This window comes from Anas platyrhynchos, chromosome 5 (assembly GCF_047663525.1).
Source record: "Anas platyrhynchos isolate ZD024472 breed Pekin duck chromosome 5, IASCAAS_PekinDuck_T2T, whole genome shotgun sequence".
Lineage (NCBI taxonomy): Eukaryota > Metazoa > Chordata > Aves > Anseriformes > Anatidae > Anas > Anas platyrhynchos.
This window is the reverse complement of record NC_092591.1, coordinates 39,551,315-39,567,663: the sequence shown is the minus strand read 5'-3', so window position 1 is coordinate 39,567,663 and position 16,349 is coordinate 39,551,315. Positions and strand designations below refer to the sequence as shown.

At 32.5% G+C, this 16,349-nt stretch overlaps 1 protein-coding gene across 13 annotated transcripts in view; it reads left to right on the top strand.

The window, feature by feature from the left end:
- Nucleotides 1–16,349, top strand: part of RYR3 (ryanodine receptor 3) — a 219,585-nt gene that overhangs the window by 34,480 nt on the left and 168,756 nt on the right. For all 13 annotated transcript variants that reach the window (XM_072038900.1, XM_072038897.1, XM_072038899.1 and 10 more), the window contains exons 2-3: nt 7,095–7,214; nt 11,260–11,367. In XM_072038900.1, coding sequence (XP_071895001.1) covers nt 7,095–7,214; nt 11,260–11,367 — 228 coding nt within the window. The remainder of the gene's footprint in view (nt 1–7,094; nt 7,215–11,259; nt 11,368–16,349) is intronic.

Below are 16,349 nucleotides of genomic sequence, written 5' to 3'. Positions count from 1 at the left end.
TGAACAGATTTTCTGTAAGTGGATATGTAGATGACAAGAAAAAATACCAAACAAAATGTATATTTACTAATTTTGAAGCTATTGCATTTTATGCTGAAGTCACAGTGCAATTATTCATAGTATTTTGGTAATTATTTAATTGTGTAAGGAAACATAAGCTGATGAATAGCAATTGTCTTTCAATGGAGTTATTTTCCATTAGTATTGTGTAAACTTCTAGTCATCATTCATTCTTACCAGTCTCTCCTAAAGTGGCTAATTTCTGCATATTTTCTACATAAATACATGTTCTAAAGCAGAATTTCAATATCATTACTCTAACCGAGGAGTATTCTTAGGTTGTCTGATGTCGTGGTGTCTCTTCTGTAGCGAGTTGTATCAATTTGCTACAATGTGATATTCTTTTATCTTTCAGTATTAAACAGAGCACCAATGTGGAAATAATGTGATTTGAAATTTGGAAATCCTTGTTTCATGTGTGCTTAAGTATTATGGGAATAAAATTATATACATAAAATATATTCCAAATAAGGTAGCAAGAAGACAGAATAGTAAAATACATTTTCTCTTCTGACCTTTTCCTTCAGGTTCTGATGCCAATGTAATGAACAACAGGCAAGATAAGCTTTTTGAGTCAGGATCAACTCAGCGTGACAGTCTTTGGTAGAATTAAGTTGTGGACTCTAAAAAACATTGCAAAGCACGTTCTAGCATACTGTAGACACAAAGGACTATATAACAATTATAGGATCTTAGAAAAGCAGAGCCTCGATAGGCATATGTGCCCTTATCCAATAAAAGATTGACTGTACCCATGCAACAGTGCATCCATGGATGTAGACATAACCTGTGTTTAAAGATGAGGTGATGCAGGCTCAACACCCTACACAGAGTCAGTTTTAGTGCTTTGCTCTTCTTACCATTGGGAGGAAAAAAAAATGAAACCCTTTTCCAGTACCCATCCTGAATCTTGCTACAGTATTTCATACTACTAGTACTGTCTGTTACACATGGGAAGCGTATTCCCTATGATTTCAGAGCAGCTTTTTCTGTATGTTTAAAAATTGTTTATCTTGCCCCTAATTAATTGCCTTTTATTTCACTAAAGCACAGAATCACTGAGGTTGCAAGGAAACTCTAGAGCAGGTTACACATAACATTGACCAGTCAGATTTTTAAGTATCTCCAAAAATGGCTACTCTACAGCCAATCTGGGCAATCTGCTCCATTGTTTGAGTATGTTCGTCCTAATATTTAAAATAAATAAATAAAAATTAAATGGAATTTAAACAGTCTGTTCTGATGCAGGAACTTTGTAATATTAAATGGAGCTAGTAGGAACTGGACTAAAAACAAACATGTTTTTTTATTTATTTTTCTTTCCTGTAGCTGAGCTGTATCATTGCAGTGCAAAAGAGGCTATGAGTTCAAGTTGCCCAGGGCAACACTTGTTCTGCAGTTCAAAAAAAAGATCTGCAGAAAATACAGGTGCTTGGAGACAACTTTGCAGTGATACCATTCCTCTTGTGAAAGGAAGTGTTATGCATCAACAAATTTACCAACTCCATATGTGGTAGTGGTTAGATCATTGTCAACTCTGCCTGTGATTCCTTACTTGTTGAGAAGACTGTAGCACCTTTAAAAGGAAATACCTGGTGAATTTTACATATTCTGCAAGATCATTTTAGAAAACATGAAAGCAATGCAGTCCTGTAGGAGAATAGTTTTTAAGCTAGTGCTCAAATGTTAGTCAGCATGTTTGTTTGCATCTGTGTTTTGTAATACAGTAAGTTACATACATGGGTAGGATGATATCTGTCAAATTGGGAAGATGACCGTGGATTTTTGTTTTGTACATTTATTTGTAAGGATGATATTTAATCAGCAAGTGTAGCCATGTGATGGTAGTTAGAGCTGTGAAGAGCATTACCTTGATGTGCTTTCTTGTTTTACCATGTAAAACAGGAGCTCCAATTTTTTATTTTTAATTTTTTTATTATAATCTGTTAAATAGCAATATACAGTTCTTAATGGAAAGTATATATTATAAAATAAAACTTCTCCATAGTTTGACAGTGTTCTTTCAACCACGCCAGTTTTTCATTGAAGTCAGTGGTTCATGTGCAAGTACTTGCACGTTTATGTGTAGCTGTAAGTAAAATACAAGCAAAATATGCATGCTTCTTTCAGGGACAGCTTTGCTCTTTAACCCGTAGATTGTAGTAAGCAGCTGATTGTGTCTACTGGAGTTTTCAGTGTCATGTCAATTTTATCAGTTCATTTTCTGTACTGAGTATAGTAGAGAATAGAGATTAAATCAGGTAGATGTTGAATCGTTTGTTAGCAAGGTAAATATAGGAAGTCATTTTCCAGCAAAATGTGCACATTTTATATGTAAATGTGCCTTTGTATATTTAATGTATTGATGGCTTTGTGATTCTTAATATGACTTAATAAGAAGCATACAGAAGTTTACTGTTGAACACAATTTCTATACAGACTTAAGTCTAAATGATTATAATTCTTAATCCTGGGATGTATATGCAACAGATGAAGAAACAATTATTTTAGCTGTTGAGATTTCTTTATTCTCAAATCCTGACTTAAACCGTTGAACTAAGCTGAAACAAGGTCATGCCTAAAATGTATTGTTTCACCTTGATTCCTGAATCACTTTGCAGGAATTGAAGTCATTGATTAAGTAAAATCGATATTGTATAAGTTTTGGCTTACGATGGCAGTGGTAAATTTATTTAACTGTTTAAAACAATTTAAGTTTACCATTATTATGAAATCTGAGGAGGAAAGATAACTTGAAGAATAAGCCTAAATACTGTCTGATAATGAATGGTTGAGCTGTAGTTCATTAAAAAAACTTTAATTAGGTGGATTTCATGCTTCTTAATGTTTTGCTGCTGCACAGTTTTCAATTGAAGAAATTGTTTAATGTTAGACATACTTTTGCAAGGAAGCAAAGTTCTGTCTTGGTAAGGATTTCCATCTTCAAAGCAGAAGATACAGAACTGACTGACTGTCATTCAGAAGTACGTTTCTTTCTCAGATATAATAACTCAACCTATGCAGATGTTACTGTGTAGTACAAAATCAGATTCCATCTTCAGCTCTGACCAAAGTGAATAAAAATTTATGGTTTCAGTACAAACATTAAAAAAAAGAAAAAGAGAGAGAGAGAGAAAACATCTCCAAAGCTTTTTTCTTTTTGTAAAATTCCCATATTTGCATAAATAGATGAATAATATGTGACAGAACTGTGACACAGCTAGATGAAACTCAGTAGATCCTGCAGAATTTCAGGCTACCTGAAATGTATTTTAGTAATATCAGTATGTTTGTATATATAAGTATTCTTAGAATTGGTCTTTTTTTTAGCTGAAGGTTTCAGGTGTCCTACATGGACAACATTTTGGACTCGATGATCTTGAGGTCTCTTCCAACCTAGAAATTCTGTAAATTCTGTGATACATGACTTTGCTAAAGGACTGATTCATGAAACTTAACCAGGAGAAAGGAGGAATTTTGATTTTCTCTTCATTAAAAAAAAAAAAAAAAAAAAAAAAAAAAAGTTAATAATTGCTATTCATCTTTATTCCTAAATAGATATTGATTATAGTAGTACACTATCTCAAGGTTAACTTGAGATCAATAATTATTGATGCTACTGGTGGAAAACAGTTATTGCTGCTCTACACTTAGAATGTGTGTAGCTTCTGAGGAACAATAGAGATGATCATTTTTTGAGCAATGCCTAGTGGTATGCAAATTTATTATTTATAAATACTTGGTAAATCGTGGCAATATTTTGGTCAACCTGAAATTATGCCTCCTTCCTCCCCCATGACTCCCATTTGTTTACTGAAACACCTCTAGTGAGGTGGTGAGGTGTTGTACAATTGCTTACAGAGGTGCTTTCCAGTCTATCAATCGATATGCTCTAAAAGTGTGTTGTTATTTAAAAAAAGTAATAATAATACATAAAATAATAAATGGAAGTCTGAGCTTTTAGATGAGAGAGGTAACATTAAAAAGACAAACACAAATTTAGCCCTTTCCTCTATTTTTGGTCAGTGTATAAATTTTCTTGACAAACTGGATCTCAAGGAAGTTGTATGGGGTTTGTTTTGCTTTTGCTTTGCTTTACTTTTGGTTATCTTCGAGATTTTACTGTGTTTAATTTAATACCACATCACTAGTGATCACATGAGCCTCTGCATCTCATTGGGTTTGCAGGCTTAATCGTTTTCATACTGAAGAAGGTATATTGAAATAAATATATTAAATTCTTTGTAAGTGAAGTAAAGGTCAAGGTTAAATGGTTGTGGCACCATGTGTATTTAAAAATAAGGGGAAGAAGAAAATGAGTTTACCAGGAAAAAAAATTTAGAGTACCAGAATTTGAGAGAAATCTCAAGAAGGTGGTGCAGTTTCATTAAAGGATGAAAACTCCAGCATTGATTCCTTTTTAACGTCTACAGGCCAGAAAAGCAATTTCAGACCTCAACTAGAACAATCTTACGTCAGTAAGATTGAATCATCTTAACAGCAAGTCATTGTCTTACTTATAGATTATATAGATTCCACCAGTTCCTTATGTTCAGTTCACCTGTGCCTGAGTAATAAACTCTTGAAAACTCTAAAACTGCCTGAAATTGCCATCTGTATTGAAGTTGTTCATCCTGTGTAGTGTTACTTTTATCAAACAATGAATTTGCAAGTGAAAGGGGACATTGGGAATCTAAGGGAATAATGTAAAACATTGATGTTGAATGTTGCATATGATCCTCCAGATATTATCAGTATTTTAGTATTATGGCATTTAATGATCAGTAAGGACTTTGTGAAGCCAGTATAAATTCTAAAAATTGTTATTTTTTGCATTCTAGAAAATTAAAATATCAATTTCATTTTGCTAGAAACTTTTGGCATTTTTATGTGCATGTATTTAAAAAGAAAATAGTATATTTTAGTTAAGTATTTTAATTAACTTTTTATCTGTGTTGTCTGAAGGCATCATTTTATTTATTAGAAAACTGTGAATTTCAGTAGATACCGTGTATATGCCTGTGTGGCATATTTGATGAATACTTGATGTGGTGAATACTTGAATGTGGTGGTAGGGAGAATAAATACAATTGCAGCTATATATAAGTAATTTAATTTAATACACTAATAAGTGAAACCTAGGGGACAGTCTCAATTACATTCTAAATCTCAGTATTTATAAATTCATGTTTTAGTATTTTATTCTTTTCAAGTATCTGAAATATGTATGTTCAAAGGAACCAGATGATGAAAAATGATCTATCCTTTTATCTTATACCTTGTTCTCATTTCTCCCCCCAGTAGATATGCTTCTGATTCCAAGTGTTAAAAATTCGTGAACAAAGGAAAGTAGTAATAAGTGCTTAAGTTTACTGTGTATATTTTCCAGCTCATTATACAGATGTTTAAAAACCAGAAAGGTTTTTTACTAATAAGTTTGAAATATGAGAATTTCAGAGAACATTTTACAGAAATTGAACAGGAACCTATACAGCAGGGGAAAAAAAAAAAATAAATAAATGTTCAGCATTAATTAGGTAATTTGTTTTACATCCTGCTTTACTATAGATCTTTTATTTTTATGTATATATATAAAAATATATATAAAATTTATGAATTCACATATTGTACTGTTAAAAATGCTAGATAAGGAAACACTGTCTGTAACTGATGATTGGTTAGTTTTAAATATGATAGCTATCCATGGTAGTAGTAGTAAGTAGGCAGTAAATACCACCTAAAAGAAAGTCACATAACTTTCTCATACTTGGGAAACCACACAAGTGAAAAAAGCACCTCTGAATTCCCATTTTAAAGGATACTTCACTTAATTCCTCTGGTGAAAGGAAGGGTTCCTTCTGTCCCTTCCAGCTTTTATTTCAAGTGTCAGTAGCTGTGCTCCTGTCATACTATTTGAGTTGCATAATGGACTGGAAAAAGAAGTGCTGATTTTAGAACATAATTGTTTGAGTGATCTCTTAGTTCAGTACAGGCGGCTGTTGTGTATCTGCTTTGACAATAATAATTGACACCAGTGTAGCATAGCTGGGTGGGACACTAACATATCATGTTGCTCTTTATCAGCTTCCACCCCCTTAAAAACTCCTAAGGCAGTGTGTTCTGGTGAACAGCTAAATACCTTTATAAAAATAAGTTCTTCTACTTGCTAGTCTACAAGTGGTGTTATGCTTGATTAGTGGGCAAGTAGTGGAAATTTAAATGATTTTTACACAGTGTACACCTAAGACACAGTTGAACACTAAAAATAATCTGGTTTAGCATGCTTATGTCAAGTTTAGTATCACATGTTAAGAGGTGGATAAGGGCTTGGCACTTTATAAGTAAGTGTCTCTGGCACTGCATTATGTAACAATTTGTAAAAGAACTTTCAGTATAATTAGGATAACTAAACAATAAAACAGTTTTGCCTCACTGTTCCACAGTTGTCTTGTTTTGGAATATGTCTTCTGAGGAGCAGCTTCTTATAACTTATTCAAACAGTCACTTGAAAAAAAGGCTCTTGGATCTTTGGTTGTAGAAAGTTTCAAAATTAAATGAGACTAAAAATTAAGGTTATGCATCAGAAGGCTTACATTGGAGGCATACTGCACTAACAAAAGAAATTAAATGATGTGTAGACTACTGTTGCTTGCAAGATCAGAGTAATAAATTTTTACTCTAAAAACTAATCCTGTTTTATAGAGTATCACTGAGTGATACTTTATAGCACACTTCCATTTTTTTATGACACTGTAGCTAGTCACTGCTAAGGTTACTGAGGAACACAGCACTTGTCAAAGTCCTGAAGATGATATGTATTGTGTGTCACTTTGACGCAGTCTTGAATACAAATCCATGCACATTGGTAAACATACACGTCAGCATAATCTATGTATGTGTACATGATAACAATTATAGGAATATAAGAAATGTCCTTTTCAGCAGATACCAGTGTTCCATTTTTTTAGCACTATAATGTGTTTATTCAACTTCTGATTATTTACTTTTCTTTCTTCTACTTTGCTTTGTGACAGGATGACGAAGTAGTACTTCAGTGTGTTGCCAGCGTTCACAAAGAACAAAGGAAGTTTTGCTTGGCAGCTGAGGGACTTGGGAATCGCCTGTGCTTTTTGGAACCAACATCAGAAGCTAAAGTAAGAAGTAGATGCTCTCAGCTGGTGTAATCGGTCAATGAATGTTGATACTTACTATTGTGAATACATTTAATTGTGGTTTCTTTAATGTGGTGCTAGATGTGCTTTTTGTGTGCTTCTCCTTCTGTGACTGCAATACGAGATTTCGTAAAGGTTCTAAATATACTTTGAGGCATACTTGTCTCAAAGTCAAAAGCCACTACTCTTTAACTTAACTCTGTACCTGAAATGCTTCATATTTTCAAGATTATGTCTCCAGACTGTTAATAAGATATAAGTTCACTTAAAAGCTTCTTCCTATCACTGCTGAAGTTTCAAATATCTTGGTGTGCAGGACTGATACTTCCAGAAGTACTGTCACCTGTTAGTTACTGACATTAAGTGTTGCTTCTAACCGGGTTGATTAAGCAGAAAGTTGGGAGTTCTGAGGTCAGGATTATTAAATATTCAAAAATTTTAAAGATAAGTATCAAAAGGAAGAAAATAAGCTAGAGAGTTATGAAGAAAAAAAATAGGAAGACGAGCTTGACAGGAGAAAGGAGAAATGAAACTTGAGACTTGTACTAAAGCAGAATGTTAAGAATGAAGGCAAATGCAGGACCTACTCCCTCTCTTCTATTTTCTCCATGCATCCTTTTCTTTTTCTTTATTTTTGTGTCTTTATTTCTGTTCTGTTCTTCCTTATCATTTACTTCTCCTCCTGATTTTTAGCAGGATCGCTGTATCTTTCCTATTGAAATATTACTGTATGGTCCTATTTTTAGTCTAGATATTATGACCGTGTTAAATCTACAGTGTTTGTTTATGCATTATGAGAGGCTCTTGTTCATCTCAAACATGAAAAGTCGTGCTACTTTTAAATCTGCATTAAATTGCATTCTAAGAGCTTAGCAATGATAATTTATCTCCTGTATGCTTTAAAAATCCCGATAATCCTTTCACATGCTTAAGTTAAAGAATTTAGTTTTCACGTATGTGTTTTCAACTATTGTCTTAACATTTTTCAATAATGATTGGGAATTGTTTATTAATTGACAGCGTAACTACAGTGTAGAATATCTATTACTGATGATCTCAATCTGTAAGATAGTGTTTTTCCTCATCCTAGTCTAAAGAAAGGAGGAACGGTATATGTGACTGTAGAATTTTGTAGAACGTACTTTACTTTTCATGACTTAGCAGCAGATACAACTACAGAAGATTCTGAAATTAAAATTAAGTTAATGAAGTTAAAATTAAGAGGTTTAGAAAACATGTAATGTGATAATTTTAAAAAAGCTTACCAGGGAGGTTTCTGAACTGCTAGTTACACCTGAGAACAATTAAGAATTTTGGAAAGTCATTTAAATATCTAAGTCTGTTTTAAAAATAAGTAGAAAGTTGATACAAATGTTTAGAGAGTATGATACGTACAAACAACTCTTAGCAATAACGTTTCCTTTCATCAACATTTAGACAAAATTTTGTTTATGAAATAACAAAACTAAAATGACACACATCCAGTGGACTAAAAATTGTTGTTGAATGTGTTTCTGATCAAATCCTTCAGGGTTCTGTTTTCACTGCCATGCTATTATTTTTCTCCATTAAGACAATTTAAATTTGCATACATGTTTTTTTTCTGATGATGGAAATATTGGGGAACTGGCAATTCATGAAGTCATGTCACACACAGGAAGGTCTGCAGTACTTTATGTTTTAACAGAAAGTAGAGGCATATTTCAGTGCTACAGCATAGAATGTAAAAACTGAATAAGTAAATATGCTTACAGAATGAGGAACTATTCTTGTCAGCTGTAAGGAACATGAAGGTCACGGTGGATGTCATGCAGTCATGAGTTTCCTGAGTGATGCCATGCTCAGGGGGATCTAATATAGTCTTTAGAGGTATCATGAAAAGAAACATGGCAGGAGATGGGAAGATATACTATCTCTTTAAATTTGTGGGTATTGATTTATTACTTCTGCGGCAGTGTTGCTGGAATAGAGTCCAGTCGTGACATTCAAATTGGTAGGAATGTTAATAAAATGTCTCCAGGAAGTGCAGTGAGAGTCATGATAGTACTTGGAGGAGGATACAGTATGTTCAGATTAAAAAAGGAAATGTGGACACTGCCCATAAGTATCTAAAATGGGAACATGGATAATAGATGCCTGTTTATTTTAGAAAGCAGAAGTATAATAAGATCCTAAGACTGGAAGTGGGAACCTACTCCAAATCAGATGATAAGAATTCATTCTTAAAATGAATATCCTCCCTGTTAAAACAGTACTGTTTACCTGAGGTAGATTATTCATCCATGAAATTGGTTTATAAAGCTAGATAGCATCTATGTATTAAGAAGAAATTGCATTAAATGAGATCCAAGGCATGTTAATCACACTGATATCTTCTACTAAATTCTCTACTACAGCTGACAACTTTACCATAGCCAAAATCTATTTTAAGCATGTGTGACTGTTTCTTCACTTACTAACTTTGGCCAAATATTGTTAAAACAAGAAGAGAGATGCTTTTCCATTCAAGTAATTTCTGGAAGAGAGAACAAGATAGGAAAAAATAAATAAATAAAAACCACCACAAAACTCAGTATGTCTTTTAATTTTGGAATAAAGAGGTGTAATTTCATGATTTTTATCTGAGCTGTATGTAATCAGATGATAAAAGTAGCTGAAAGGGAGGGGATACAAGGAAAAGGAAAGATAATGTCTTTGAAATATTTGTAGAAACATAGAGGGGGAAAAAAAAAAAAAAAAGGAAGGTTGTATGATAGGCTGACCATGAGCTGTTCTGGTAATTTGTGTGGTGAAGGGATTCAATGCTGAAGGGATTCAAGATTACCAAGTACTTCTTAAAACGTTTTTATAATTCCATAAACAACTTTCATGTTATTTCTTTACAATTTATTAGTAAAAATGGATGTATACAGATGCAGGTAATGAATATTAAAGAAAAAAAAAAGAAACAAAGCACAGTAGAGATGAATGATGATGAATATTACAGTTTAAGTTTTTCCTATGGGAATTACTGAAATTATGAACTACTTAATAAGAAATTATTTGTGTACAAAAGATGAGGGAACTCATATATGTAACAATTATGTAAATAAAATCTATGCAATTTCAATCTCAAGTCTTTGACTTAAAATTCTTTTCCAAAATGTATTTGAAAACACTGTCAAAAAGAAAAAATAAGTTAGGAATTCCAATACTGCTCTTAATTGTTTATTAGCTTGCTACAGAGTGTTCAGAAAGTTTAGCATTTCATTGTTCCAGTGTTCAACCATGCTCACAGTAAAGTTCTTTTCTCATGTTTAAATAGAATTTCTTGTATTTCAATTCATGTTAATTCTTTTTGTCTTTTCACTGGCAGCACTGAGGATTTGATTCTTTTTTGTACTGTCCTGTCAGGTGTTTATGTATATTGATAAGATTCCCCTGAGACTTTTTTTCTTGTATACATATCTTTTATTGGATGCATTAGTGTTAACAGATTGAAAATAACGCTGTTCTCTTTGAAGTGAATGTTAGTTTCATGTTTCAAAAGCAGCAGTCATTATTGATCCAATAATTGAGGAGAGGGTCCCTAAAATAGCTTGTATTATTATATCAGAAGATTTTGAATCTTTGACATTTAGTGGCAGCTATAAATATATTCAGTTTCAACTTTATACATCAAATAAGATCATATGCCTTCTCTTCTGTTTTGTCAGCGATGTTAGAGAACAAATAAAATGTTCATGATGTAATTCTAAAAGACAGGAAAGCAATAGTATGTGGAGAGAATTTTTCCACTTTTGAACCTGGAGGTGATTTATTTTTACTGTGAGCAGTAGAGTTATAGCAAATATAAAGTTACTGCAATTACAAATTATGAAGAATGTTTTTGTGTTATTTTGATACAATAAGATAGCATGCATCTCAAAAAAAAAAATTGTTGCATATATATATAGATTTTAAAATTAAAACACGTGTTCTAACACTTTTCATCCTGTTTAATCTAATCTGCTCCTCTGTTCTTATGCTGTTTAATTTAATTTTACAGTATGTTCCTCCGGACCTTTGCATCTGTAATTTTGTACTTGAACAGTCCCTGTCTGTCAGAGCCCTTCAAGAAATGCTGGCCAACACAGGGGATAATGCCGGTGAAGGGGTAAGTAAATTAACATCAAAGAATGTTAAATTTCTAATTTTGCATTTTTTTTTTCTCATTACTTCTATTGCTTCAGAATTTTCTGGGTGAGGGGACTTGTGTGGTAGCAGATTCTTTATTTTTTCTGTTTTCTTGGGATGTTAGTGCTCCATAACCATAATAAAATTATTTTTTTTATAGCATTGAGGAGCAGGTGAAGTTAATGTATTGAACTATTTACAAAAAAAAAAAAATAGAAACATGATTCTCAGAGATCATTTATTATCATCAGTTCAAACCTGGCAACTGAAAAATGAACAAAAGAACCCTTGGACTGGGTGACTTTTATGAACCTGTTGAGAGTGTAAGAAGTTTTTTTTGAATCATAAATAATTCCCATAAAAGCATGATTGTATTACAGTGTTATTTATTAATGAGGAAAGCAAAATAACGTCATCATGATGTAAATAATTCTACCTCATGTCACTGAATTAAGGAAGTATTTCACATATATTTATTTGACTTATCCTTATATGAAATTAACAACTGTGATTTAAGTTCTATCAATAAAAAAGTGACAAATTTAAATGTTTGATCAGTTCAGATATAAAAATACATTTATTTATTTATTTATTTTGTAGATGAACAAAACGTAAATTGTTTCGTTGTAATTTTTAGTTACTTAACACGTGGTAAGAAGCAAGAACTAATGAATAGAAATAGTTATTTAATAATTATCTACCTTAGGTTTCTTAATTTTTTACTTTATTTTTTACAAGCCTACTTACTATAATGCTTACAGAATAGTGTATGGTGACTTTTGCAGTATAGTCAAATGTTGTAACTGTGCTTGCATTTCTCATTACTAACCCTTCAACTGCATTATCACTTCAAATCTAAAACATCCTAACGTTTGTAATACCCTAATAAAGAGAACTTCCACACTGATTAGCATGTCCCCTCAAAATAAGTGTACTTTATTATATGTTATTTATTATTGATAAGGATATATAAGGTATGTACCTTTCATAGAACTTCTAAGATGTTTGTTTGTCAGAAGGGAATTATAAAATATTAAGCTTAATTCAAATCATAGATGCAGGTTTTTTTCAGTATTTTGAATGATCTGCATGCCCACCTGAATAATTTGCTATTTGTTCTCCTACCCCTGAGAGAAACATACCTCCTATTGTGAGAAACAATCTGCAGCCAATAACATGGGCTCAGGCAAGGATCTCAGTGAAGCAGCATTTTTATTCGTGATTGCAATGGCAGGTGTCCTGCAAGAGGAGTGCACAGCAAAAGTTTATCATAACCTTATAACCCCACTACCCAATGCTTGATTCCTCACCTGTTTCCTCATTGGCTGAGTACTACAGTTTCACAACCTACTTGGTGCTTGTTACTATACCATGTATGTACAATTTTATTGGACCAACCTTTAATTTCTCCTTTTCCTCTCATGACTAGAGGGCATGTGATTTTCCTGTTTTTCTTAGCTATCCTCCTTTGGGACAGTGAGACCTTCCACTGTCCCCTTCTCTACATAACGTACTCCAATGTTATGCCACTGTTATGTCTGCACAATCACTTTTGAATATGCAAAGTTAGTGGAGTTTTCCACTGCAAAAACAGAACTTCAATTCTCACACTATCTACACACTGCTACTTCTGGAATTTTATAGATGTTACACTTGCTGTTGCATCTGTGAATTGCTTATAAGTAGGTAATTTAGGCAAATTGTCTAGTTATGTATATTTAGGTAGAGCTTGCATGCCTCTGAAAGGAAATGAAATGTGGCCTGTGCTCTCCACTCAGTTTGTCACTGCTCTATTTTATTCATGGGTAGAAGTTTTAGGATTTTAAAATAAAAAGTGGGATCACATTTATTTTCTCCTATTCTATGAACAACTGAAATTTGGAAGAAAAAAAATGGAAATGCCAATTCTTAATGTATGGGGTGAAGTATTATTAATGAATTAATATTAAATAAGATTTTACAATGTTTATTTCTTATGACAGGTTCTGCAATCATCACTTTCTGACTCTGTGAAAGCCATGAAATTTGTGTCAATAAAATTCTGCATTTCACTCAGTTAGGGTTAAATATGATAGTAGTCATATAAACGTCTCTTAAAGTTGACTAAAATTGTTTTGAAATTTTGCAGGCAACTTCAGTGCATTTATGTTTATTGTACCTCTCAGATTTCTGTTGCCTGAACAGATTATATCAGATCAGCTTGTTGCTATCTTCTAGAATTCTGTGCTTTAATTGATTTCCCAACATAGTCCAAAAGACTGCGTGGGAGATTTAATTTGATTTCCTTGACTAGTTGTGAAGAATATAGTCCATCCTTCTCTATTCTTTCTAACTTACCTTTATTTTCTTAACATAATGTTGAATTTAATTTTTATTCTCTTGTGAACAGAGCATGAAAATACTCTATGTCTTTATTTATTTTATGAGACTAGATGGCAACTAATTATTATGCAAATAATCTGCCAAGCTAGATAGTCTGTAACATTTTACTTTATGAGGAATCAGAAAACTCATATTCTCTTCAAGTTGTAATTTTTGTTGTTGTTCTTGCATACAGAATAAAGACTGTGTCATTATAGCTAGAAGGTAAAATGGAAGTCTGAGGAAGAAACAAAAAAAAAAAAACGCACAAGTGATCTTAGTGTAATCTTAGGAAATGTGCTTAAATATAACATCTCATTTTTTGTTGTTTTTGAATAGAAATTTATGCTGAATTTATTTCATGATGAGATTTATTTTTTTTTGATTTCTTACTGAAATTCATGTACTGTGCATGCAGTATGTGGAAATGATGAGAATTTTATAATTCAAGGTAATAGACTGTAAATGGCTCCTAGAAGAGAGAACCAAAAAGGTGTTTTATTTACTTGAAGGTGATTTTCTTTTGAATGTCATAACTGTTCGTACAGAAGTGGTATGTTCAGTGTGTAGGAAGGATAAAAACTTAGTTGTTGAAAAAATATATTTTTCAAAAAGTGCTAAGTAAAAGTGGTCAAATATATAATTTAAATAAAAAAGTATATATCACATGAAATCTAACAATTTTCCTAAGCTTTATATCATCCCAATGAAACTGTCTAACACTAATGATAGAACATTCATTTAAAAATTAATTAATTAATTAGTTAATTAATTGCTGCAAGCATCCAAGGTGAGCTGTGGAGTCCTATCTTTCTGAAGCAGTGAGTTTCATTTTGCTTCTCAAGTATATAAAATTATAAAGATTTTTAGAATGCTTCTGGATTAAAACTCATGATTTCATGCAGATCAGTAAATATTCAATAACTCTAAACTGTTCTTTTTTTCTTATCTGAATAAAAGGTTGCTATTTAAGAATGATTGACCAGAAAACTTGAAACTTTGCAGTTTTATCAGTTTTATGCTTTCATGATTTTTATAATGTTATCCTTAGTATCTGCCTTTCATGCTGTTAAGTCTTTTTTGTTTGTTTGTTTGTTTGTTTTGTTTTTCCTATCTGTAAGCTTGTTTCTATTGTACTTTATGTGTGGAACTCAAATCAGTTCAATTAGGAGGTGTATTGGAGGTGGCAGGTCTTGTAGCCAGAAGGCATGTAAACTGTAGATTCATATAGAAATGCATGTATACACACAGAGCGAACATTTCTACTGCCTGTTTTACACTATTTTAATCCTCTAAGTTAGGCACAATTCAGAAGACTAAAATCATGAGCCGCATTTTGTATTATAGTCAGTGGATGGTGGTATTGTGAGGGATTTTATACATTGTGAACTTCTGCGTAGTATACATCATGGAATAATGTGATGTAAACTAAACTTTCAATAGATACATTACTCATGAAGGCAGATAATGAGCTATGCATATTATTCAGAACAAGTACCCCTCCAAAGAACATATGCCAGGAAGAAGTCTGATCTTGTTCCTGTACCACAATTTTTATAGAAATGCTGTTTTACCAGTGCAGTAGAAATTTCAAGTAAGCCGAAAGGTGGTGCCCTCCATGGGCTGTGTTGCTGGTGTCAGAATAATAAACTAGTAATCAGAATGGGAGGAAAACAGTCTGTGAGTGCCTTCCAAGCTTTGGGCTTCTGAAGCCAGTGTTGTATAAATGTTGTAGAAGAAGCATCCCCTTTTCTCCCATTAACACACAGGTTAGAAAGACACAAAGAACACTAATTATAAGCTACTAGTTCTACTTTCAAACGCCCTGATCAGTCAAATGTCCCATAAATTAATTTATTTATGTGAAGATTAGGTCAGTAATTTATGGAAAATCTAAAATACTCAGTGGGGAGAAATATAAATGAGATTAATGTACAGTTTATATTAAAAATCCAGTAATTCAGTGTGCTTAATTCATGTCACACTATCAGTCATTCTTACAGAGGAAAGATCAATACCATAATATCGGCTCATTAGCTCCACAAATTCTAAAAAGAAATTTTCATATTAGTTGTGAGAATTGTTGCAGATTTTTATACATTTAATACTCAAAACATAATCTTTAATGATCGTAGTCCAGTAGGCTTCATCAGGTGTGTTGTTTCAAAAAGTGATATTGATTTAGTCACTTTCAGGACTCCTCAGCAATATCACAATCCTTAGTTTTTCCAAAATATTCACCCCAAAAATTAGCAAAAATATGTAATTTACTAACTAGTAATATATGAGTATTTACAAATAAAATAGAAAATGTGGTCTGTTGTGCAATGTTTCCTTCAAAACAACTTTGCCCTCTATTGCTTTTGAAACTGGGTACAGTCCGTTGGGAAAATTGTAATAGAAACACAGAACTACATATAAATACCAAGGATGAAATAAAAGATGAAAGCTTAAACAATAATGCAAAAAACTTCCTTTCTATGAGAAGGATTTGTTACATTTGGTGGAGGTGAACTCCAGCTTCTGTCAATAAGCTGTTGCAAAAATGGAAAGATTATTTTTTAAGTTACAATTAACTGATACTGTTTAGAGATATATTAT